Source organism: Aedes albopictus, chromosome 2 (assembly GCF_035046485.1).
Source record: "Aedes albopictus strain Foshan chromosome 2, AalbF5, whole genome shotgun sequence".
Lineage (NCBI taxonomy): Eukaryota > Metazoa > Arthropoda > Insecta > Diptera > Culicidae > Aedes > Aedes albopictus.
In genome coordinates, this window is record NC_085137.1 from 456,111,403 (window position 1) to 456,130,012 (window position 18,610).

At 38.4% G+C, this 18,610-nt stretch overlaps 2 protein-coding genes across 2 annotated transcripts in view; both read left to right on the plus strand.

The window, feature by feature from the left end:
* Nucleotides 1–3,647, plus strand: part of LOC115269207 (ras-related protein Rab-34) — a 21,478-nt gene extending 17,831 nt beyond the window's left edge. The window contains exon 4 of the mRNA XM_029877681.2: nt 3,564–3,647. Coding sequence (XP_029733541.1) covers nt 3,564–3,634 — 71 coding nt within the window. The 3' untranslated portion in view covers nt 3,635–3,647. The remainder of the gene's footprint in view (nt 1–3,563) is intronic.
* Nucleotides 3,609–18,268, plus strand: LOC109398050 (dynein axonemal intermediate chain 4). The gene is made up of 3 exons (XM_029877603.2): nt 3,609–3,955; nt 4,089–4,373; nt 16,375–18,268. The coding sequence occupies exons 1-3, from the start codon at nt 3,701–3,703 to the stop codon at nt 18,163–18,165; spliced, it is 2,331 nt and encodes a 776-aa protein (XP_029733463.2). The 5' UTR covers nt 3,609–3,700; the 3' UTR covers nt 18,166–18,268.
* Nucleotides 18,269–18,610: the final 342 nt, after the last annotated feature.

The window sequence follows — 18,610 nt, forward strand, 5'->3', positions numbered from 1 at the left end:
CAATGCCAGTAGTGCTAGGGATGTTCAATTTACTATGTAGTTCACAATATGTATCAAGTGATCTTATGCTATTCTCATTAGAATCACAAAGATTTATGATATTTACCGAAATATTTAGAACTTTTACAATGATATAAATATTTTGAAAAAAGTTGAACTGTTCCAGAGGCAATTTGAACACCCCTAGAAGGGTTTTTTTATTCAAACTTTTGTAATTTGAAGATTCGTACAAGAGATTGGAAAAATAATTTTGAAAATCGGTTGAGCCATCGCTGAGATATAAGCGATTGAAAATTTAGTTACAGTCAAGCTTCGGTCACAATTCAAGGAGTACTAGGGATGTTCAACATCTTTTTAATTGAGGTTTACTGCATGTATCCAGATAGATCTTATACTATTCTCGTTTGAATAATGTAGGTTTATGAAGTTCAAGGAAATATTTTGAACGTCCTCAATGAAGAAAAAAATGGCTGAAAACTATCGTATCTTCTGCACTGATATGGAGAAAATTGGACCACCCCTAGAATATTTTTTATTCAATTGTCTGAAACTAGAAGATTAGGACAACATGTAAGGAAAATAATTTTGAAAATCGGTTAAGCCATCGCTGAGATATAACTGATTTAAAATTTAGTTTCAACAAATTTTCGATTATCGTGCCGGGAGCACTAGGGATGTTCAAAATATTTTATCTTATACTATACCACACACATCCATTATGCGTACAGTAATTTTCAGACCCCTTCCTATTAGGTAAACATTTTGAAAAAAAATATATCGGTTGCACTGTTCTAGAGGAAATTTGAACACCCCTAGAAAAATTTCTGTTCAATTATCTGAAACTTTAGGATTCGGAGAAGAGATTGGTAAAAGAATTTTGAAAATCGGTTGAGCCGTTGCTGAGATATAGTCAATTGAAAATTTAATTGCAACTAGCCACTGTGCCGGGAGCGCTAGGGATGTTCAAAATATGTTTCTGTTAGATTAACGATATGCATCCAGTTATCTTCTACTATTTTCATTTGAACACCTCAGATTTATGATGTTTTCTGAAATATTTGGAACGTTTACAGCCAGATAAGCATGACGAAACAAAATTTGTATCGGTTGCACTGTTCTAGAGGGAATTTGAACACCCCTAGAACATTTTCTGTTCAAGCATCTGAAATTTTAAGATTCGGACATGAGATTGATAAAAAAATTTTGAAAATCGGTTGAACCATTGCTGAGATATAGCCAATTAAAAATTTAGTTACAACAAATTTTCGATCCCGGTGCTCCGCGTAACTTTTTTGATCTCGGTGCTCCTAGTGTTAATTAACAGTTATTCCTGGAGCAAGTCGTGGAGAAATTTCTGGAAAAATTATCTGGGAAAATTAATCGGAAAAATTCCTTGGAGGAATTCCTGAAGGAATCCCTGGAAGTATTCATGGTGTAAACTCTGGAGGCATCCCTGGAGGAATTTGTGGAACAAAACTTTGAGGAATTCCTGAAGAAATGCCTGGATTAGTTGTTGACGGAAATCCTGGTTGAATTCCTAAAGGAGCTCTGAAGGAATTCCTGAAGAAATCTCCGAAAGAATCCTTTAAGGAATCCCTGGAAGAATTTCTAGCGGATTCGCTGGATGAATCCCTGGAGGAATTCCTGGGAAAATTCTTGGAGGAACTCCTGGAAAGCTTCCTGGAGGAATCCCAGGAAAAATCACCTGGATGAGTTTTCAGAGAACTCCTGGAGAAATCCTTCGGGGACACCACAGGAATCCTCGGGGAACTACCGGAGGAATTCCCGCGGAATTCTCGAAGGATTTCCAGGGGAACTCCTTCAGGATTTTTCGAAAGGTTCTTGAAGTAATTCCTGCGAAACTCCTGATAGAATTCAAGCATAGCTCCTGAAGAAATTTCCGAGATACTGCCGGAAACTCTTGAATGATTTCACGGGAAGTCCGGGGGCATTTCTTAGAAACTCGTAATGGAATTCTCGGAGAACATCACTATGAATTTCCGAGGAACGCCTGGAGGAATTCTTGGCTAATTTCAGACGCTTCAAATGAGATACAACAGAAATTAGCGTGCAAGAATTACATCGATAAAGTAAAGAGATTCAAGAGCAGAGCTTGTAGACGTTGAAGCTTGAAGGTCTTCATTCCAGAATACTTTGGATGACCTAGATCACCATGCGAATGTTGCTTAGTTATCAGAATTGCATTCTGAGGCTCTAGAATTAGCGTAGGTTAGATTCCGCGAGCATTCGCTGCAATAAAAATATCCTAAGATTTACAGATATTAGGCCATATGAATAAAGCTAAGTAAATACTCTTTACTCAGATCTCTGTGAAGATTCACAGAGATTTGCTCTACGGCTTCACATAGATTTAGTAATATGTAGTTATTTATGTGACGAGTTGCAAAAAGTTGATTTTTTCAGCACGAGTCGTACATTTATCCAACGAGGCTTGCCGAGTTTTGCAACGTGTTCCATATAAAATTTTATGCAATGATTTTTTCATAATGCAACTATTTCCCATTATGCAACTCATTTCAGTTGCATTATGAACCAGTACGGAAAAGTTAGTCTTTATGATACTGAAATGAGCAGTATAAAATAGAAATTATGACACTGAATTGCATAAAGAGTATTTACTCAACTTTATTCATATGGCCTATTGCGACCCGTACTTCAAAATACATTGTGTCCATTTGTATGCCAGTGGACAACCAAATAGCAACACATAGAGATACTCGTAACAATATGAGGTGCAACAGATACAATCGTGAAAGAATTATGCTGATACAGTGAAGAGAAACAAGAGTAGAGCCTGTAGACGTTGAAGGTCCTAATTCCAGAATAGTTTGGAAAGCCTGGAAAGTCCCATGAATGCACCAAAAGCAATATTGTTGTGCACTAAGATTCCATCAGCAGTATAGACTACATTCCACGATTGTTTTTACAATTAAAGCATGATACAGTATGTACATAGGTATTGTAACCCAAACTTCAAAGTGTTTTGGAGGCCATTTGTATTTCACGGAATGTCCAACTACCTCAATATCGAGTTGCTCGTAGCATTGCCATGTCTAATGGACATCAACGTGACTACATTTCTTGAACAGAGTGAACACAAATGATGGTAGATGTTGTAGATCTTAAGACAAATATATTCCAGAGTAGTTTGGATGACATAGAGCACCCAATACCATGTACCATGAATTTTCTAGGGCTTTCTGATTATCGTAGACTATGTTCTGTGATCAATCATCGTATATATAATTTGGTTACATTGTTGGATTTGTGACACAAACTTCGGAGTATTTTGGAGGCCTTAGAATAGCTCTGGGATTAAGGCTCAATTGAGCATGACAAATGTTTCAGAACTTTAAAAGCAAAACGTTGAAATTTTAGCAAAAACTTGTAGAATTTATTTAAAAAAAAAGCCACGTATTATCAGCTTTCAGCAAAAGGAGGTAGGGTGCAAACGTGGGAGGTACCATGCATGAAACTATGCGTATTCCCAATAGATGTAACACAATTTGAAATTAATGACCTATTTCACTCAAATATTACAGATCTCTACTTTCTCAAAAAGGACGAAAAGGACAAAAAGCTGAAAAGATGTTCCTTCTGTAAAATAAACTGACTTGTTAATCATAGTTCACATTGACTTGGTTTATTGTAATCCGAATAATCCGAAATTCCTCCCGCAATGAAGTCCTCAAGAACCTCACTCAAAAAGAAAGAATCTTCCAAGTTCGAACAGATCTCCACCCAACTTGCCTCCTTGGTGTCCATCCATTGGGACCCCGAAGCGCTTCAAAGTGAAATCCTGCTTGAAGATGAGCGAACATCCGACAGAAAATCCGTTACGTTTCAACAGCAACAACCCTCAAAGCCCTCCGCCGATCCAAGCCCTTTCACATTGGAACTACGGGAACTGCTCAGCTGTCGCGCGCAACAGGAAGTAAGTGAAATTGATTCCAACATGGTCGCATGGTGACGACAACAGTTGGTCACAATTCCATTCTTCATCCACCCCTCTCTTCCAAACTGTTTTTTTAACGTTCACGCACTTGTGCACCATCACCACCATCCAGGTCGTTATCGATGAAATCGATTATACACCGCGGGGTCTTGCGCCGACGCGCTACGGCAAAGACAAATACAGTTGGGATCAGTTGCAGTCACGGTGGAGTCCTGATGGTGACGGCGGCGGCGGCGGCGGCGGCGGTGACAATGGTGATCAGGATCAGAAGCAAGCGGAAGTTTGTTCGATTTTGAGTTTGGATTGCAGCGAGGCGGAGTTCGGGAAGCAAGTGAAGTCCGTATCGGAAGCGAAGGGAATAAAGACGACGACGACGAAGATGGAAGAACCGGCACAGGTAGGTGGCATGTTTTAAATATTTAAAGTTGGAACTAATGTTGCGGACAGCTCTTGGGCCTCTGTAGTACACAGGGTCAAATATTTTACAAGGAAAGAACTCAAGAAACAACATCACTGTTTGACACTAATGAAAATTCAATCGAGTCAAACAAGACATTTGAGTATTGGTTTCTTTGTGGGCATATGTTTGTCCCTGTGTACTAACGGCTTTAGTGTTGATTGAACCTAATGACGGATTTCAACCAGGCCATTCCAAATGCTCACGTGCATTAGAGGCCACTATGAATCTGCTATACAGGGCAACATGTCGGACATGTGATTTTGCCAGTTGTTGTGGAATACTGAACCACGTTGATGGATATTATTTACGGCAAAGTTGCTCAGAAGACTAAGATCTCTCACATAGAAAACCATTTGATTCGAGAATCACTCACTACGTGGCGATAGTGTTGCAATGAGATACCAGTTTAGTCTTCTAAACGTTGTATATCTTGCGACCTGAACCACTTAGAAGGGTACTGACTTCGGCAAATTTACTCAGAAGACTTAAAGCTTGCATATAAGAAATAATTTAGTCCGGATTTCACTAACTACGTGGCGCTAGTATTGTAATGAGCTAAACTACCAGTTCAGTCTATGCGTCGTATATCCTGCGTTCTGAACCGCTTTATAAGATACTGTCTTCTTCAGAAATTTCTACGGCAGTTTTTTCATATTCATTCTGTTATTTCTTTCGGACTTCCTTTGACATTTGGAAAATCCTTTAGTAATTACTTTAGGAATTTTGTCGACACTTCTGGAAACTTCTTTGTCAATTACTACGGGAATTTTTTGAGTTATTCTGTCGGCGTTTCCTTCAACCCTTCTATATCTATAGCATTGAGTAGCAATAGAGACATTTCGGGCCCAATTTTGTTTGATCAGCACATTTTGGGGCCGATTGCAGGATTGGTCATGGAAATTGATATCCACTAAGGTAAGAGGGCAAAAATTTATGTTGTGCTTGGTGTATGTCCACTTGTGATGTCCTATTTTATTACGCATTGGTAATGTTCCGCTTTAATATTTTGTATATTAATATGTATTGGTAGTACTTCATTAAATTTCGTAATATTAAGCATTTCCTTTGAAGGAATTTCATTGGCAATTTATTTGGAAATTCTTTCAGCAAGTTATACTTTTTTAACTACATCAATGATTCCGTCAGAACTTTTTATGCTGTCGTGTGCAGTATACTGCCAATAATCGCATAGTAACCACCATTGACAATGTCAGCACTCACAAGCTAATATATATCAAATGTGCATAATTGTGACCAGTTTTATTCAATAGAGCACAAAATCTAATCACTAGCTAGATATCAACGTGAAAAAAAATCATAAACTTTTCATTTATCATTGTTAAAATTTCAAAAGTGTGCTGAAAACTACAGTAGCGCTTACGTCAACTATGCGATTATGGGCAGTATAGTTGTTCCATTTTCTTTGGTAATCACTATTAACACAGCAGTTCGGCAACTTGATAGAAAACTTCTGCGACAATTATTTTGGAAAATGACTTCGAATACTTTTTTGAAAATACCTTTGGGCATTTCTTTGGAAACCCTCCAGGCAGTTGCTTTGAAAATTTGTCAGTGATGCGGGATTTTATTTATTATTTCCTCCAGCAATTTCATTGGAAGTTTCTTCGGCAATTTCTTTGGTAATTTATTTTGGCAACTAATTGGGTATTTTTTTTTTGATAATTTGAAGAAACTACCGGAGGACTTTCTAACAAATTGCCAGTAAAAATGACAAAGGAAATCCCGCAGGAATTGCCGAAGAACATCCCAAAGTGATTTCTATCAAAGAACTATCCAAGTATCAATGTTCACAATAGCACAGCATTTCAAAAGAAATTGCCGACAGAAATTTTGAAGAACTATGCTAAAAATTCCCAAAAGATACATCTGAATATTTCTTCAATACCATAGGAATTTACAAAGGAAATTACAAAGAACTTGTCAGAGAATTTGATAATGAATTTGATGACGGAATGGCAGAAAGCAATCAAAAAGAAATTAACGGAGAATATTATGAAGTAATTGTCTGATAAAACTGTCAAAGGAATTCTTGACATAGGTTTTGCTGAACGAATACTCAAATAAAATGTTAAAAGAAATAGCTAAAATATTTCCAAATAAAAACAAAGAATTTGCAGAGCGCATTATCGAAGGAATTACCTAGGAAATTTTCGAAGCGAATGATCGCAATTACCGAAAAAGATTACAAATAAATTGCTGAAACAAATCAGAAAACAAAATTGCTCAAGGAATCCCCAAAATCATTTCTGAAAATTTTTGAAAATAAATGCCCAAAGAATATCAAAAACCCATTACCGTAAACCGGGGTCAAATTGATCAGCGAACTTAAACTTTTACGTCATCTGGTTCGTAGATGTCTAGAGATGAGTGTAGACTTTAATTTTTTTTTAGAAAAAAGTTAGTTTTGCCTTATTTTTTTAGGAATTTGCAATGTATTTCCCATTTAGCTGAAATCATTGCTACTAAACAATCGATTGCTAATAGGACGTCCCGTAAATATTCTGTTTTAACATTTTTGTGGAGCCTTGGTTGGGAAGTTATGTAGCTAATCAGAATATGAAATACAGTCGAACCTCCATGAGTCGATGTCCCTTGACTCGATATCGACTCATGGAGGTAAATTTTTCCATACTGAAAAAATATTTCTGGGTTACTATGATGGTCCCTCCAAAATGCCTCCCAAAGGATTTTTGTTCCACTACTCGATATTTCCATGAGTCGATGGTCCCTTCAATATCGACTCATGGAGGTTTTACTGTAGTTAAAAAAAAGTTCATTTTATGATGAAATAGTCATTAATTGTGATAGAAAACACTTATTTCAAATGGAATTGCCTACCTTAAGGCGTTTAGGGGGAAATTTTAAAATTTAAATTTGCATTCAAAGCATTAAATTCACTAGTTGTAAGATTTTAAACGCGTTATTCGGTTTTAAAAGAGCAAAATTAAGTGGAAAAGTAAATTTTCCTTTCCATCCGGTGCTTAATTGTATACTGATCAATTTCGCCACAAAGTAACCTTTCCAATTTTTTGATATTTGGAGTTATTTAACTTAAAGTTTATATTTGTTGAACAAAATTCTGTCACATAGTTCCATGGAGCTCCACTGGGTACTGGTTTTACAGAAATTCTTTTGGCAATATTTGAATTGGCACTGATGTTATCCGCAAAAGTTGTTTTAAAGTGATCAATTTGACCCCGGATTACGGTACTGAAGATTTTTTAAAGAGTCGCGTGGAGAATCACCGAAGCCACTATGTAAGAAATTTTCGAAGATGTTGCCAAAAGAATTGCCTGATAATTTCTCAAAATATTAGCCGAGGAAATTCATGAACAATATTCTGAATAAGTCCTTAAATGAAATGCAGCATAACTTTCCGAACACAATGCTGAATCAATGGATTGAATGCATCGGCTGTTTTCCTACTCACCGCATCGACCAATTTGGTAGAAAATCACTATGTATGCGCGAAAAATTACTAAAAGTAAATAGAAAAAATAAAAATCTTGCAGAGTTTCCTCAGAAAATTCCTTCAGGAGTTGATTGATGCAGTAGTTGTGCGGATACTTCGGGGTCAGCTTTGAGCATCTCAGCTGATATGCGATCCACCCCTGCAGAAAGCTTTGGTAAATTCCTGGAGAAATCCCTGCTGTAATCCTAGGAGGAATTTCTGAAGGAATCCGTGAAGGAATTTCCGGATACATCCCTGGAGAAATTTCGAGAGAAATCTCTGAAGAAATCCTAGAGAAATTTCTGGAAGTATCCCGGAGGAACGTTCTCCTTATCGACTCACCGTTTTGCAGCCCAGGAACATTCCCTGGAGGAATTTCTGGAGGATTTATAGAGAAATTCCTGGATGAACTCTACGTGGAAATTCTGTATAAACTTTATCTGCTTCCTGGAGGAATGATTGAAGGAACTCCTCAAGGAATTTCTGAAAGAATTCCTGGAGGAATTTCTGGAGGGATTTTTGAGGAATAACTGAAGAAATAATTGAAGAAATAACCGAAGAAATTCCTGGAAAAATTCCTGGAGAAATCCATGGAGGAATCCCTGGAGAAATTTCTCGAGGAATTCCTAGAGGAATCGCTGGAAGAGTTCCAGGAGAATTTTTTTATTTTTCTGGAGATATCCGTGGAGAAATCTCTGGAGAAATTCGTAGAGGATTTTCTGAAGGAATACCTAGAGGAACTCCTGGAGTTATCCCAGGAGAAAGTTCTGAAGAAATTCCTGGAGAAATTCCAGAAAAACACCTGAAAAAAATCCTGTAGAAATCAATGGAGGAATCCCTAGAGGAATTTCTCCATGAATTCCTGGAGAAATTCCTAGAAGAGTTCCGGGAGAAATTTCTTTACATTTTTTTGGAGAAATTCGAGGAGGAATTCCTGGAGGAATCCCTGCAGAAATTTTTGGAGAAATCCCTGTAGAAATTCTTGGAAGTATTTCAGAAGGAATTTTTGTAGGAATCCCTGGAGTAATTAACGCAGGAATTCTTTGAGGTATTTTTGGAGAAATATTTAAGGCTTGCTGGAGAAATTCCTGGAAGAATACCTGGAGAATTTCCAGGAGAAATTCCTTAAGATTTTCTGGAGGAATTCCCTAGAGAATTTTCTGGAGGAATTCCTGGAGGTATTTCTGGAAGACTTTCTAGAAAAGTTCCGTGAGAAATTGATTTAGGATTATCTGGAGGAATCCGTGGAGAAATTCTTGGAGGAATCCTTGGAGAAATTCCTTGAGAAATTCCTGGAAGAATCCATGGAGGAATTTCTGAAAAATTTAAAGGATAAATATATGAGGCCTCCTGAATGAATTTCTGGAGGAATGTGTGAAGGGATTTCTCGATGAATTTATGAAGGAATTCCCGCAAGAATTTCTGGAGGAATTTTTTGAGGAATTTCTGAAGAGATTCATTAGTGAATTCCTGGAGGAATTCATGAAGAAATTCCAGGAAAAAATCCCGGAGAAAGTCCTGGAGGAATCCGTGGAGGATTCCCTGGAGGAATTCTTAGAAGAGTTCCGGGAGATATTCCTTAAGGATTCTCCGGAGGAATTCTGGTAGAAAATCCTAGACGATTTTCAGGAGGAATCCCTGGAGAAATTCCTGGAGGATTTTCTGGACTTCTTCCTCGAGAAATTTCTGAAAAAATACAGGAGGAATTTTTGGAGGAATTTTTGAGGAATTTTTGAAAAAAAATATGGATGAATCCCTGGAGAAATTCCTGAAGAAATTCCTTGAGAATTTCTTGGAGAATTCCCTGGAGGAATCCTTGGAGGAATTTCTTGAGGAATTCCTGGAAAAGTTCCGCAAGAAATGCCTTCAGGATTTTCTGGAGGAATCCGTGGAGGGAATATTGAAGGAATTCTGGAGGACATTCCTAAAACATTTTTTCTAGAAGAAATTTCAGGAGGAGTCTCTGGAGGAATTGTTGGAGTATTATTTAGAGATTTTTTGGAAAAATATGTTAGGCTTCCTGGAGAAATTTTGTAGCGGAATTTCTGAAGGAATTCCTGGAGGAATTTTTTGAAGAATTTCTGAATAAATTTATTATTGGATCCCTGCAGTTATTACTGAAGAAATTCCTGGAAAAATCCTGGAGAAATTCCTGGAAGATTCCGTGGAGGAATTTCTCGTGTAATTTCTCGAGGAATTCCTGTAAGTGTTCCGGGAAAAATTCCTTTAGGATTGTCTGGAGCAATCCCTGGAGGAATTCCTGGAAAAATCCCTGGAGGCATCTTGGAGTAATTTTTGGAGTAATATCTGAAGGAACTCCTCGAGAAATTTATAAAGGAATACCTGAAGGTATTTCAAAAGGATTTTTTTGAAGAATTTCTGAAGAAATTCATTATTGAATCTCTGGAGGGATTCCTGAAGGAATCCGGGAGGAATCCGTGGAGCATTCCCTAGAGGAATTCCTCGAAGAATTTCTGGAGGGATTCTTGGAAGAGTTTCGATAGACATTCTTTTAGGATTCTCTGGAGGAATTCTGGCAAAAATCCTAGATGATTTTCTGGAGGAATCCCTGGAGGAATTCCTGGAGGATTTTCTGGACTCCTGAAGAAATTCCTAGCAAATTTCCTGGAGGAATCCTTGGTGGAATTTCTTGAGGAATTCCTGGAAGAGTTTCGTGAGAAATTCCTTTAGGATTTTCTGGAGAAATCCGAGGAGTAATTCCTAGAGGAATCCGTGGAGAATATATGGAAGGAATTTTGGCAGACATTCCTAAAATATTTTTCCTAGACAAAATTTCAGGAGGAATCTCTAGAGGAATTCTTGGAGTATTTACTGGAGGAATTATTTGAGGAATTTCTGTCTGAAGGACCACCTCGAAGAATTTCTGAAGGAATTTTTTGATTCGTGATTCTGAAATTCTTTCAGAAAATCATTAGTGAATCACTGGAGTAATCCCTGAGAAAATTCCTGGAGGAATCCGTGGAGGATTCCTTGGAGAAATTCCTCGAGGAATTCCTGGAAGTGTTCCAAGAGAAACTCCTTTAGGATTTTCTGGAAGAATCCGTGGAGGAATTCTTGGAAGAAACCTTTGGAAGCATCTTTAGGGATATTCTGGAGGAATGTCTGAAGGAATACCTGGAGGAATTTTTTGTTGAGTTTCTGAAGAAATTCTTTAATGAATCTCTGGAGGATTTTTTGAGGAACATCTGAAGAAATTCAGTAATGAATCCCTAGAAAATTTCCTGCAGAAATTTTTGGAAAAAATGTTGGAGAAATCCTTGGAGGAATCCGTGGAGGATTTTCTGGAGAAATTGAATTATTGGAAGAGTTCTGAGAGACATTTTTCTAGGATTCTCTGGAGGAATTCTGGCAGAAGTTCCTAGAGGATTTTCTGGAGTAATTCCTGGAAGAATTTCTGGAGGAGTTTTAGAAGGATTTTATGAAGAAATTCATGGATGAATCTTTGGGGGAATTCCTGAAGAAATTCCTTGAGAATTTCTTGGATAATTTTCTGGAGAAATCTTGGAGGAATTTCTTCAGGAATTCCTGGAAGACATCGATGAGAAATTCCTTCAGGATTTTCTGGAGTAATCCGTGGAGCAATTGCTGGAGGTATCCCTGGAGGAAATTTTGGTGGAATTCTGGCAGGCATTCCTAGATGATTTCTCCTAGAAGAAATTTCAGGAGGAATCTCTGTAAGAATTCTTGGTGTATTTGGTGGAGGAATTTCTGGATGAATTATTTGAGAAATTTCTGGAGAAAAATATGAGGCTTCCTGGAAAAAGTTCTGGAGAAATTACTGGAATATTCCCTGGAGAAACTGCTCGCGAAATTCCTGGAAGAGTTCAGGGAGAAATTCCTTTAGCATTTTCTGAAGGAATCCGTGGAGGAATTCCTGGAAAAAATCACTGGCGGCATCTTGTAAGAATTTCTTGAAGAGTTTTTGGTGGAATTCCTGGAGGAATTCATGCACGTATCCGTGGAGGAATCTCTGTAGATCGCAACAATGATTCCAATCGGAATTTTCGATCTAGGAATTCAGACTCAATCTGTGCAGTTTGCTCTGATTCTAACATCACTAATTTTCCAAGATTGAAATTCTTTCACAACGACATTTTTTTTTGTATAATTGATAATTTTCTCGATTTTTTCCATTGTATGTGATACGTTTGTAAAATTTTATAAGAGTCGAGATAAAAAAAAATGATTTGCAAAAAACCCAAGAATATTCTTGGGAAAATATTTTATAACTTCTTCTAGGAATGCCTGATATAAGCCGTTGAATTCATAGACGAATCTTTGGAAAATAGACCGACAGAATCCTCTGAAGAATTTCTAGAGAATAAAGTTGAATGAATTCTTGGAATAATTCTTTAAAAATGCTGGGAGAATTTTAGTAATCCTTGTTAGTGAAATCTCTGTAACAACACCTGGAGAAATTAAGAGAACAATTCCGGGAGAAGTTCTCTGAAGAATTGCTGGGAATACGCTTAGGAAAAATAGCTGAATAGAAAAAAAAATATTGATGAAATCTTTAAATAATTTTTTGGAGAAATCACGGGGATTTTTTTTCGAAAAATCCTTAAAGAGTTACCTCGAGAGTGACTCAAGATACCCAAGAATTATTTTGTGTAGGAATCTATACTTATGAAAATACTTGGACTCCTAGAGGTGTCCTTTGAAAATTTCATGAAGGGGTGGTTGGAAAAATTTTTGGAGAAAGTTTTGTAACAGTTCCTATAAGAATCCTTGAAAGATTGTCTTGAGAAATCCTTGAAAGAATTTCTTGATGTTTTGCCGGATTTTTTTTTTCAGAATACCCTGGACGGGTAATTTTTTATAACCCTTAGAGTTTTTGGATGAGTTCTTGGAGGAATCATATTCGATTGTCCGGATTAATCCTTTAAATATTTACCAGAGGCTTTTTCGAAAAAAAACGAGAGTAGTTTTGATGATTTATAGCTTCAGAATTTCTTGGAGGTATTCTAAGAGAAATCCTTAGATCCCGCTGAAGTCTAGATGAATTATATAAGAAAATTTGTAATTAACGGAAATTTTAAGTTATGTTATAATTAAAAACCTGAATTAATCCACCTATGGTGAACAGAACCCTTCTTACACTTATTAAAAATATTATTCGTATGTATGATTGTGAGTTTTGGTCATTCTAGAAAATATTGTAGATTTGGCATCAAGTTGATTGCTTTCCATAATAGAATCATCGACCATAGGCTCAACTACCAGAAATGACAGCCAGAATCTCCTAGAATCTTGTATGGAATGTTTAAACAATAGCTTACATATTCTGGAATGTTGTATCTCTTGTTTACTGCCAATCTATTAATATTGTCTATTCGGTTGGAATCAAGACAGACATGCAATCAAAAATTGCCATTTTCTCGGCACACAAGTGTCGCAACTGTTTCGCATCTAGTGCGCTGTGTTGCTGACAGCAACGGGAAGGATGCGCACTACTTTTGACATAATTCAAAAACGTCGCAAGTCGGGTCGCGTCGCGACTTGATTGAGCGACGTCCGGTTTGGTGGCGGCCCGACAATACATGGGTAAGAAAATCATCCAGATACAGCTAGTATAATAATAAATAAAAAAGTAATTTATTGAGATTACTCCCAAATACTCTTCAAAAGAAATCTCGGTAACTAAATGTCCAATCAAAATAAAATTCAATTGTACGAGGATGTTGTAGCTTTCATTTGATGCTAAGAGAACCCGAATCGGTTGACAGACGGCTGAGAAATTTATTATGATACATTTTATCAAAAATCTCTCAATAGCGTAAATTTTATTACTCCTAACTACTCCTCCAAAATATCTCGGAAACAAAATGTCCAAACGGAATGAAATTCAATAGCATACTACTAGGATGCTACACCTTTCATTTGCTGATTAGAGAACTCAAGTCTCGATTGACACACGGCTGGTCAATTAATTATGAAGCATTTTTCAAAGACTTCTTAAAAAGTTAAGTTGCATTACTCCAAAGTACTCCTCAAAAGATATCTCGGTTACAAAATGTCCAATAGGAATGAAATTTAAAAGCGTTCTTCTAGGATGCAGTAGCTTTCGTTTGGGGCCTTAAAAACCCAAATCGATTGATAGACGGCTGAGAAATTTATGGTGATACACTTTGTCAAAAATCTCTAAAATAATTAAGTTGTACTACTCCCTAGCACTCTTTGAAAGATATCTCGGTAACCGAACGTCCAATCAAAATAAAATTCAATAGCGTTCTACTAGGATGTAGTAGCTTTCATTTGCTTCCAAGAGAACTCAAATCGGTCAACAGACGGCTGAGAACCGTGAGTGACATTTTTTGTAACATACATACACACACACACACACACACACATACACACACACACGCACATACAGACATTTGCTCAATTCGTCGAGCTGAGTTGATTGGTATATGTGACTCGGCCCTGCGGGCCTCGGATCGAAAGTCGGTTTTCCAAGCGGTATTTATACCCTTCTTATGGGTGTAAGAAGGGTAAAAAATAAGAATTCCTGAAATGAGTCCTTGAAAAAAATCCGGATAATATGTATTCCAAAAGAGTTTTGGAATAATCTTAAAGATTCTTTGAAAGAATTACTGAAAGAATGCTGCATGAATTCCTCAGGAATTTTCCAATGATTTATATGATATTTTTGTTGGAATTCCACTTTGAAATTTTTCGACGATTTCCAGGAGAAAGCTTCGAAGGGATTCCTAAAACAACTCTTGAAGGAATCCTTGAAAGAATCCCTTAAAATTTTAAAATATATCATTTTGCATGCATGCATTTTTGGATCATTTCTGGATAAGTTTTTGTGGAATCCTGGGTATTCATAAAAAGCCATCTTTGGAATAATTTATATTGTAGAAATTTATGACAAAAGATCATGTAGGGATCCCTATATGAATATGTAGAGAAATACAAGAAAATATAAATTGAAAAAAAAATGGATGAGCCTAGGGATAAGCTACTGTACGAATCCATAGAAGAATACATGAAGGAATTCCTTCCTAGAAAAAAATTTGGTAGAAGTTTTATAAGAAATTTTGAGGATTTCTGGGACGCTTTTTTAAGCAATTTATGTGGGGAATTCTCGGACGAAGTTTTGGTAGAAATATGCCTGAAAATCTTTGGAAAATTATTTGAAATTTATGATGAAATTTCAAGGAGAAAATGTTAAAGGCCATGGTCGGTATTGGCAGATAGTTCTGAATATTTTAGGAGTGTTTCGAATTATTTCTGAAAGAAAAAACTCAGAGAATCCTTGGGGAAATTTCTTATTCGAAAAAAATATCCAAAAATATTGTTGAATGATATTTGAGAGGTTGATAAAAAAATTAAAAAATATTTGGAGAATTTCCTGTGAGAATCCCTGGAATAATTCAGGAATGAAGTCTAGGAATTTTTTGTGTCTCTGGATAAAAGTTATTGGAAAAAAAATTAGGAAGAGTTTTTAGAAGTACATTGAGAAAAATATCCTAAAAAATGTTTAGAGAAACTTTTGGATGACACCTAGAATTTCAAAACATCCACAGAGAAAACATTAGGGAGATCTTGCATGAGATCTTGGAACATGTCTAGAAGGAATTTTCGCTGTAAACACCACCTTATTCTCTTGCTCGCAAATGGTATTCATTAAAAGCAGGTTAGTGGCTAGATCAGGAACTTTCAGACCGCTTGATGGATACATTTATCCGAATTTGGTCTCCATCACATCCATTCCCTTAGCAACCGTTTTCATGTTGCAGTTGTTCGCCATGCAGATGTCGTGATGGTAACCACACTTACAAATATGTAGTTGATCCGCACGTACTACGTGCATTATGGCACCGGAATCGGCTTCCGCTTCTGCATATGTATATCTTTTCACGTTCTACCGGGTCCCATGCTGCAGTATTGCAGCCCGCGCTCTAAAATCGCTTGCACTCATTGTCAAACCAATTGTTTTGCCGATTCCGTTTCACGTACCCGATGATGCTCTCAGCTGTGTCGTTAATGGCTGCTTTTACTGTAGTTCATAAAAACCGCTCAAGGATTTCATCGAAATCGCTCTCGCTCAGCTACGCTACCTCGAGATTCTGCTGGTTTACTTAGGTGACTTATATTGCTTAAGTCACTCCAGATCGCACCGAGGTTGTAATTGATACAATACATTGCTGATGGACATCACTAGGTAGTGGCCATAGCGGATGTTAGTGCCACGATAGTTTCTGAAGTCGATATTATCATCGATATTATATCCGTTCATTAATCAGAACGTGGGCGATTTGCAATTCCGTCTGCTATGGTAAACATCAATTATCGAGTATGTATGTCCTGATAATATAATCCTGCGTAAAACTAATCTTTAACCCATCTCTATCGTCTCTATATTCTTCACCAGTTGTCTCACGCCTATTGATTGGCTATCCAATCATCTAACAATCCTCAATCTCTGAATCATTCCAGGCCCCAGACAAGGTGGAAGCCTTCGACCTGGACCAGGAACCGGACTTCAGCGGAGTGATCGACCGCCGTAGTCCATCGCTGGAGAAGGACGCCAAGACGTACCACGTCAAGATCCTGCTCACGGAAACCGACAACATCATTCTGTATGAATCGGCCAGTCACACCGTGGCACGGGACTCGGAAGAGGCGGCTGCCGTGCTGGAACAGAACGCCTATTACGACAACAAGAAGAAAAACCGCCGTACGGCAATGGCGGCCGCCGAGGCGCAAACACCCGAAATGCTACTGAAGTCACGTGGCGTCAATACAGAGCGGATCAGGAGGCAAGAGGTAGCCTCGTTCGTGTCGAACTACGACATGTACGATACCTATAACGATTTGGAGAGGCACACGAAGGAGATCGATCTGGCGGAGGCGTCGTCTAAGATCGAGATAACGACGTATTCGCGCGAAGGAATGGAAGACATTGACGACATGCTGAACAAGAGTGAGAACTTCCACCTGTCGTCGATGATCCTGGAGCGGTTGTTGGCTGGGAACGTCTACCGGGAGAAGCAGAAACGGTTCCGAAACATGTACATGCCGGATCCATTGGACGTCGATGCTAAGTATTTGTACCGATTGGAAACGCTGTGGACGTACAAGACGGTAGAAACTTCTGGGAAAGCTGTGGCAAGTGCGAGTTGGTGTCCAGCGAATGGGGATATTGTAGCGATTGCGTATGGGATATATCGGTTTACCAAGTTCGACGATCGCAGCTCGGGGTATGTGTGCGTCTGGAGTATCAAGAATCCGGTCAACCCGGAAAGGCGGTATCAGTTTTCGGTGCCGGTTACTGCGGTGGCTTTTTCCAAGAAGACGCCACAGCTGTTGGCCGTTGGATTGTACGATGGATCGGTGCAGATTTGGGACATCATGGATAACTCACAGAGGCCTGTCGGGGTGTCGGAGCGGAAGTCGTCGCCTGGGTTCGAACCGATTTGGGATATTGAGTGGATCGAGTCGGACGACGATAAGGATGAGATATTGACGGCATCGCAGGATGGCACAATCATGAAGTACACTTTAAACATTGGCCACTACCTAATTGGGTACACGCAGCTGAGGCTGGATCGAGTCGAATGCGAAACTGAAGGGATCGAGGTGGAAAAGAAGAAAGATGGCATTGAAGCCGATCGTCACCCACAGGCCTTAAGCTTGAAGATTCATCCAGTTCGAAAGGACATCTATTTTATCGGAACGGATGAAGGATGCGTTCACAGATGTTCGATCAACTACTCGTACCAGCATTCGGGAGTATCTCGGATGCACAGCGGAGGAGTTTTCGGCATCGAGTACTCGCCCTGGAGTCCGAAGGTCTTCCTGACTTGCGGCGGCGATTGGTGCATTCGGATTTGGATCGAAGACATCAACGAACCGATTCTAACCCTATCCACCGGATTCGGTCCAATCCAGGCCGCCCACTGGTCACCGGTCAACTCGACGATCATCATCAGCGTGACTCAGGACTCCGTTCAGCTGTGGGATCTCAAAAGACGGATGCTGAAGCCGGCTTCGTTCACCACGTTTGGAGATTCCACAACCGCTCTGACGGTGGTCAAATTTACAAACTGCGGGAGAAGTGCGTTGGTTGGCGATAGTGAAGGGCGAACGTACATATGCGCCCTGGAGGACATGCCCTTTCCGCCGCACTTTCAGTACAAGGAGCTACAGTCGGCTCTGTACAAAAACCTGATTTGCAAACCGGAGCTGCTGAAGCTGGTCAAGCGGTGCGGATATTTGGGCTACTGATGTGGACTTTTTTTGATTGATTGCGATTTAATGTGTTTGAATTGGTGCTAATTTGCCTTTATATGTTTTCCGAATTGGAGGTTTGTGGATTTTTTAATGGAAATATAGTATGAGTACATCTCACTTCTCTGACATTTTTGTGTCGAATCTTTATTAAAGAGATAAATAACCATTTTATCATCAATTAGGTTTAAAGCTGGTTTTAAATTTAGCTATCAGATGAGCAATACAATGCGTGCGTGACGTTAAGTCCTATGCATAGTTTAAGGGAAAAATCGATTTAAGTGTCCAAAGAAGTCCGGTTTTCGACCGCATTGAAAATAATAAGCTTTTTTAATAGAAGTAAAAAAAATCTGTTTTAGTTATCCTAAGTTAGCCATAAATGTTCCTTGAGAAATGTTTTTAGCGATTCTTCAAAAAAAAATCTAAAGTTCCTCCAGAAACT

Excerpts from the sequence above, each read along its gene's own strand:
- LOC109398050 (XM_029877603.2), top strand. The coding sequence starts at position 3,701 with ATGAAGTCCTCAAGAACCTCACTCAAAAAGAAAGAATCTTCCAAGTTC. Across the intron at positions 3,956-4,088 it reads GCTGTCGCGCGCAACAGGAA|GTCGTTATCGATGAAATCGA; the intron begins GTAAGTGAAATT and ends ACCACCATCCAG. Across the intron at positions 4,374-16,374 it reads AGATGGAAGAACCGGCACAG|GCCCCAGACAAGGTGGAAGC; the intron begins GTAGGTGGCATG and ends GAATCATTCCAG.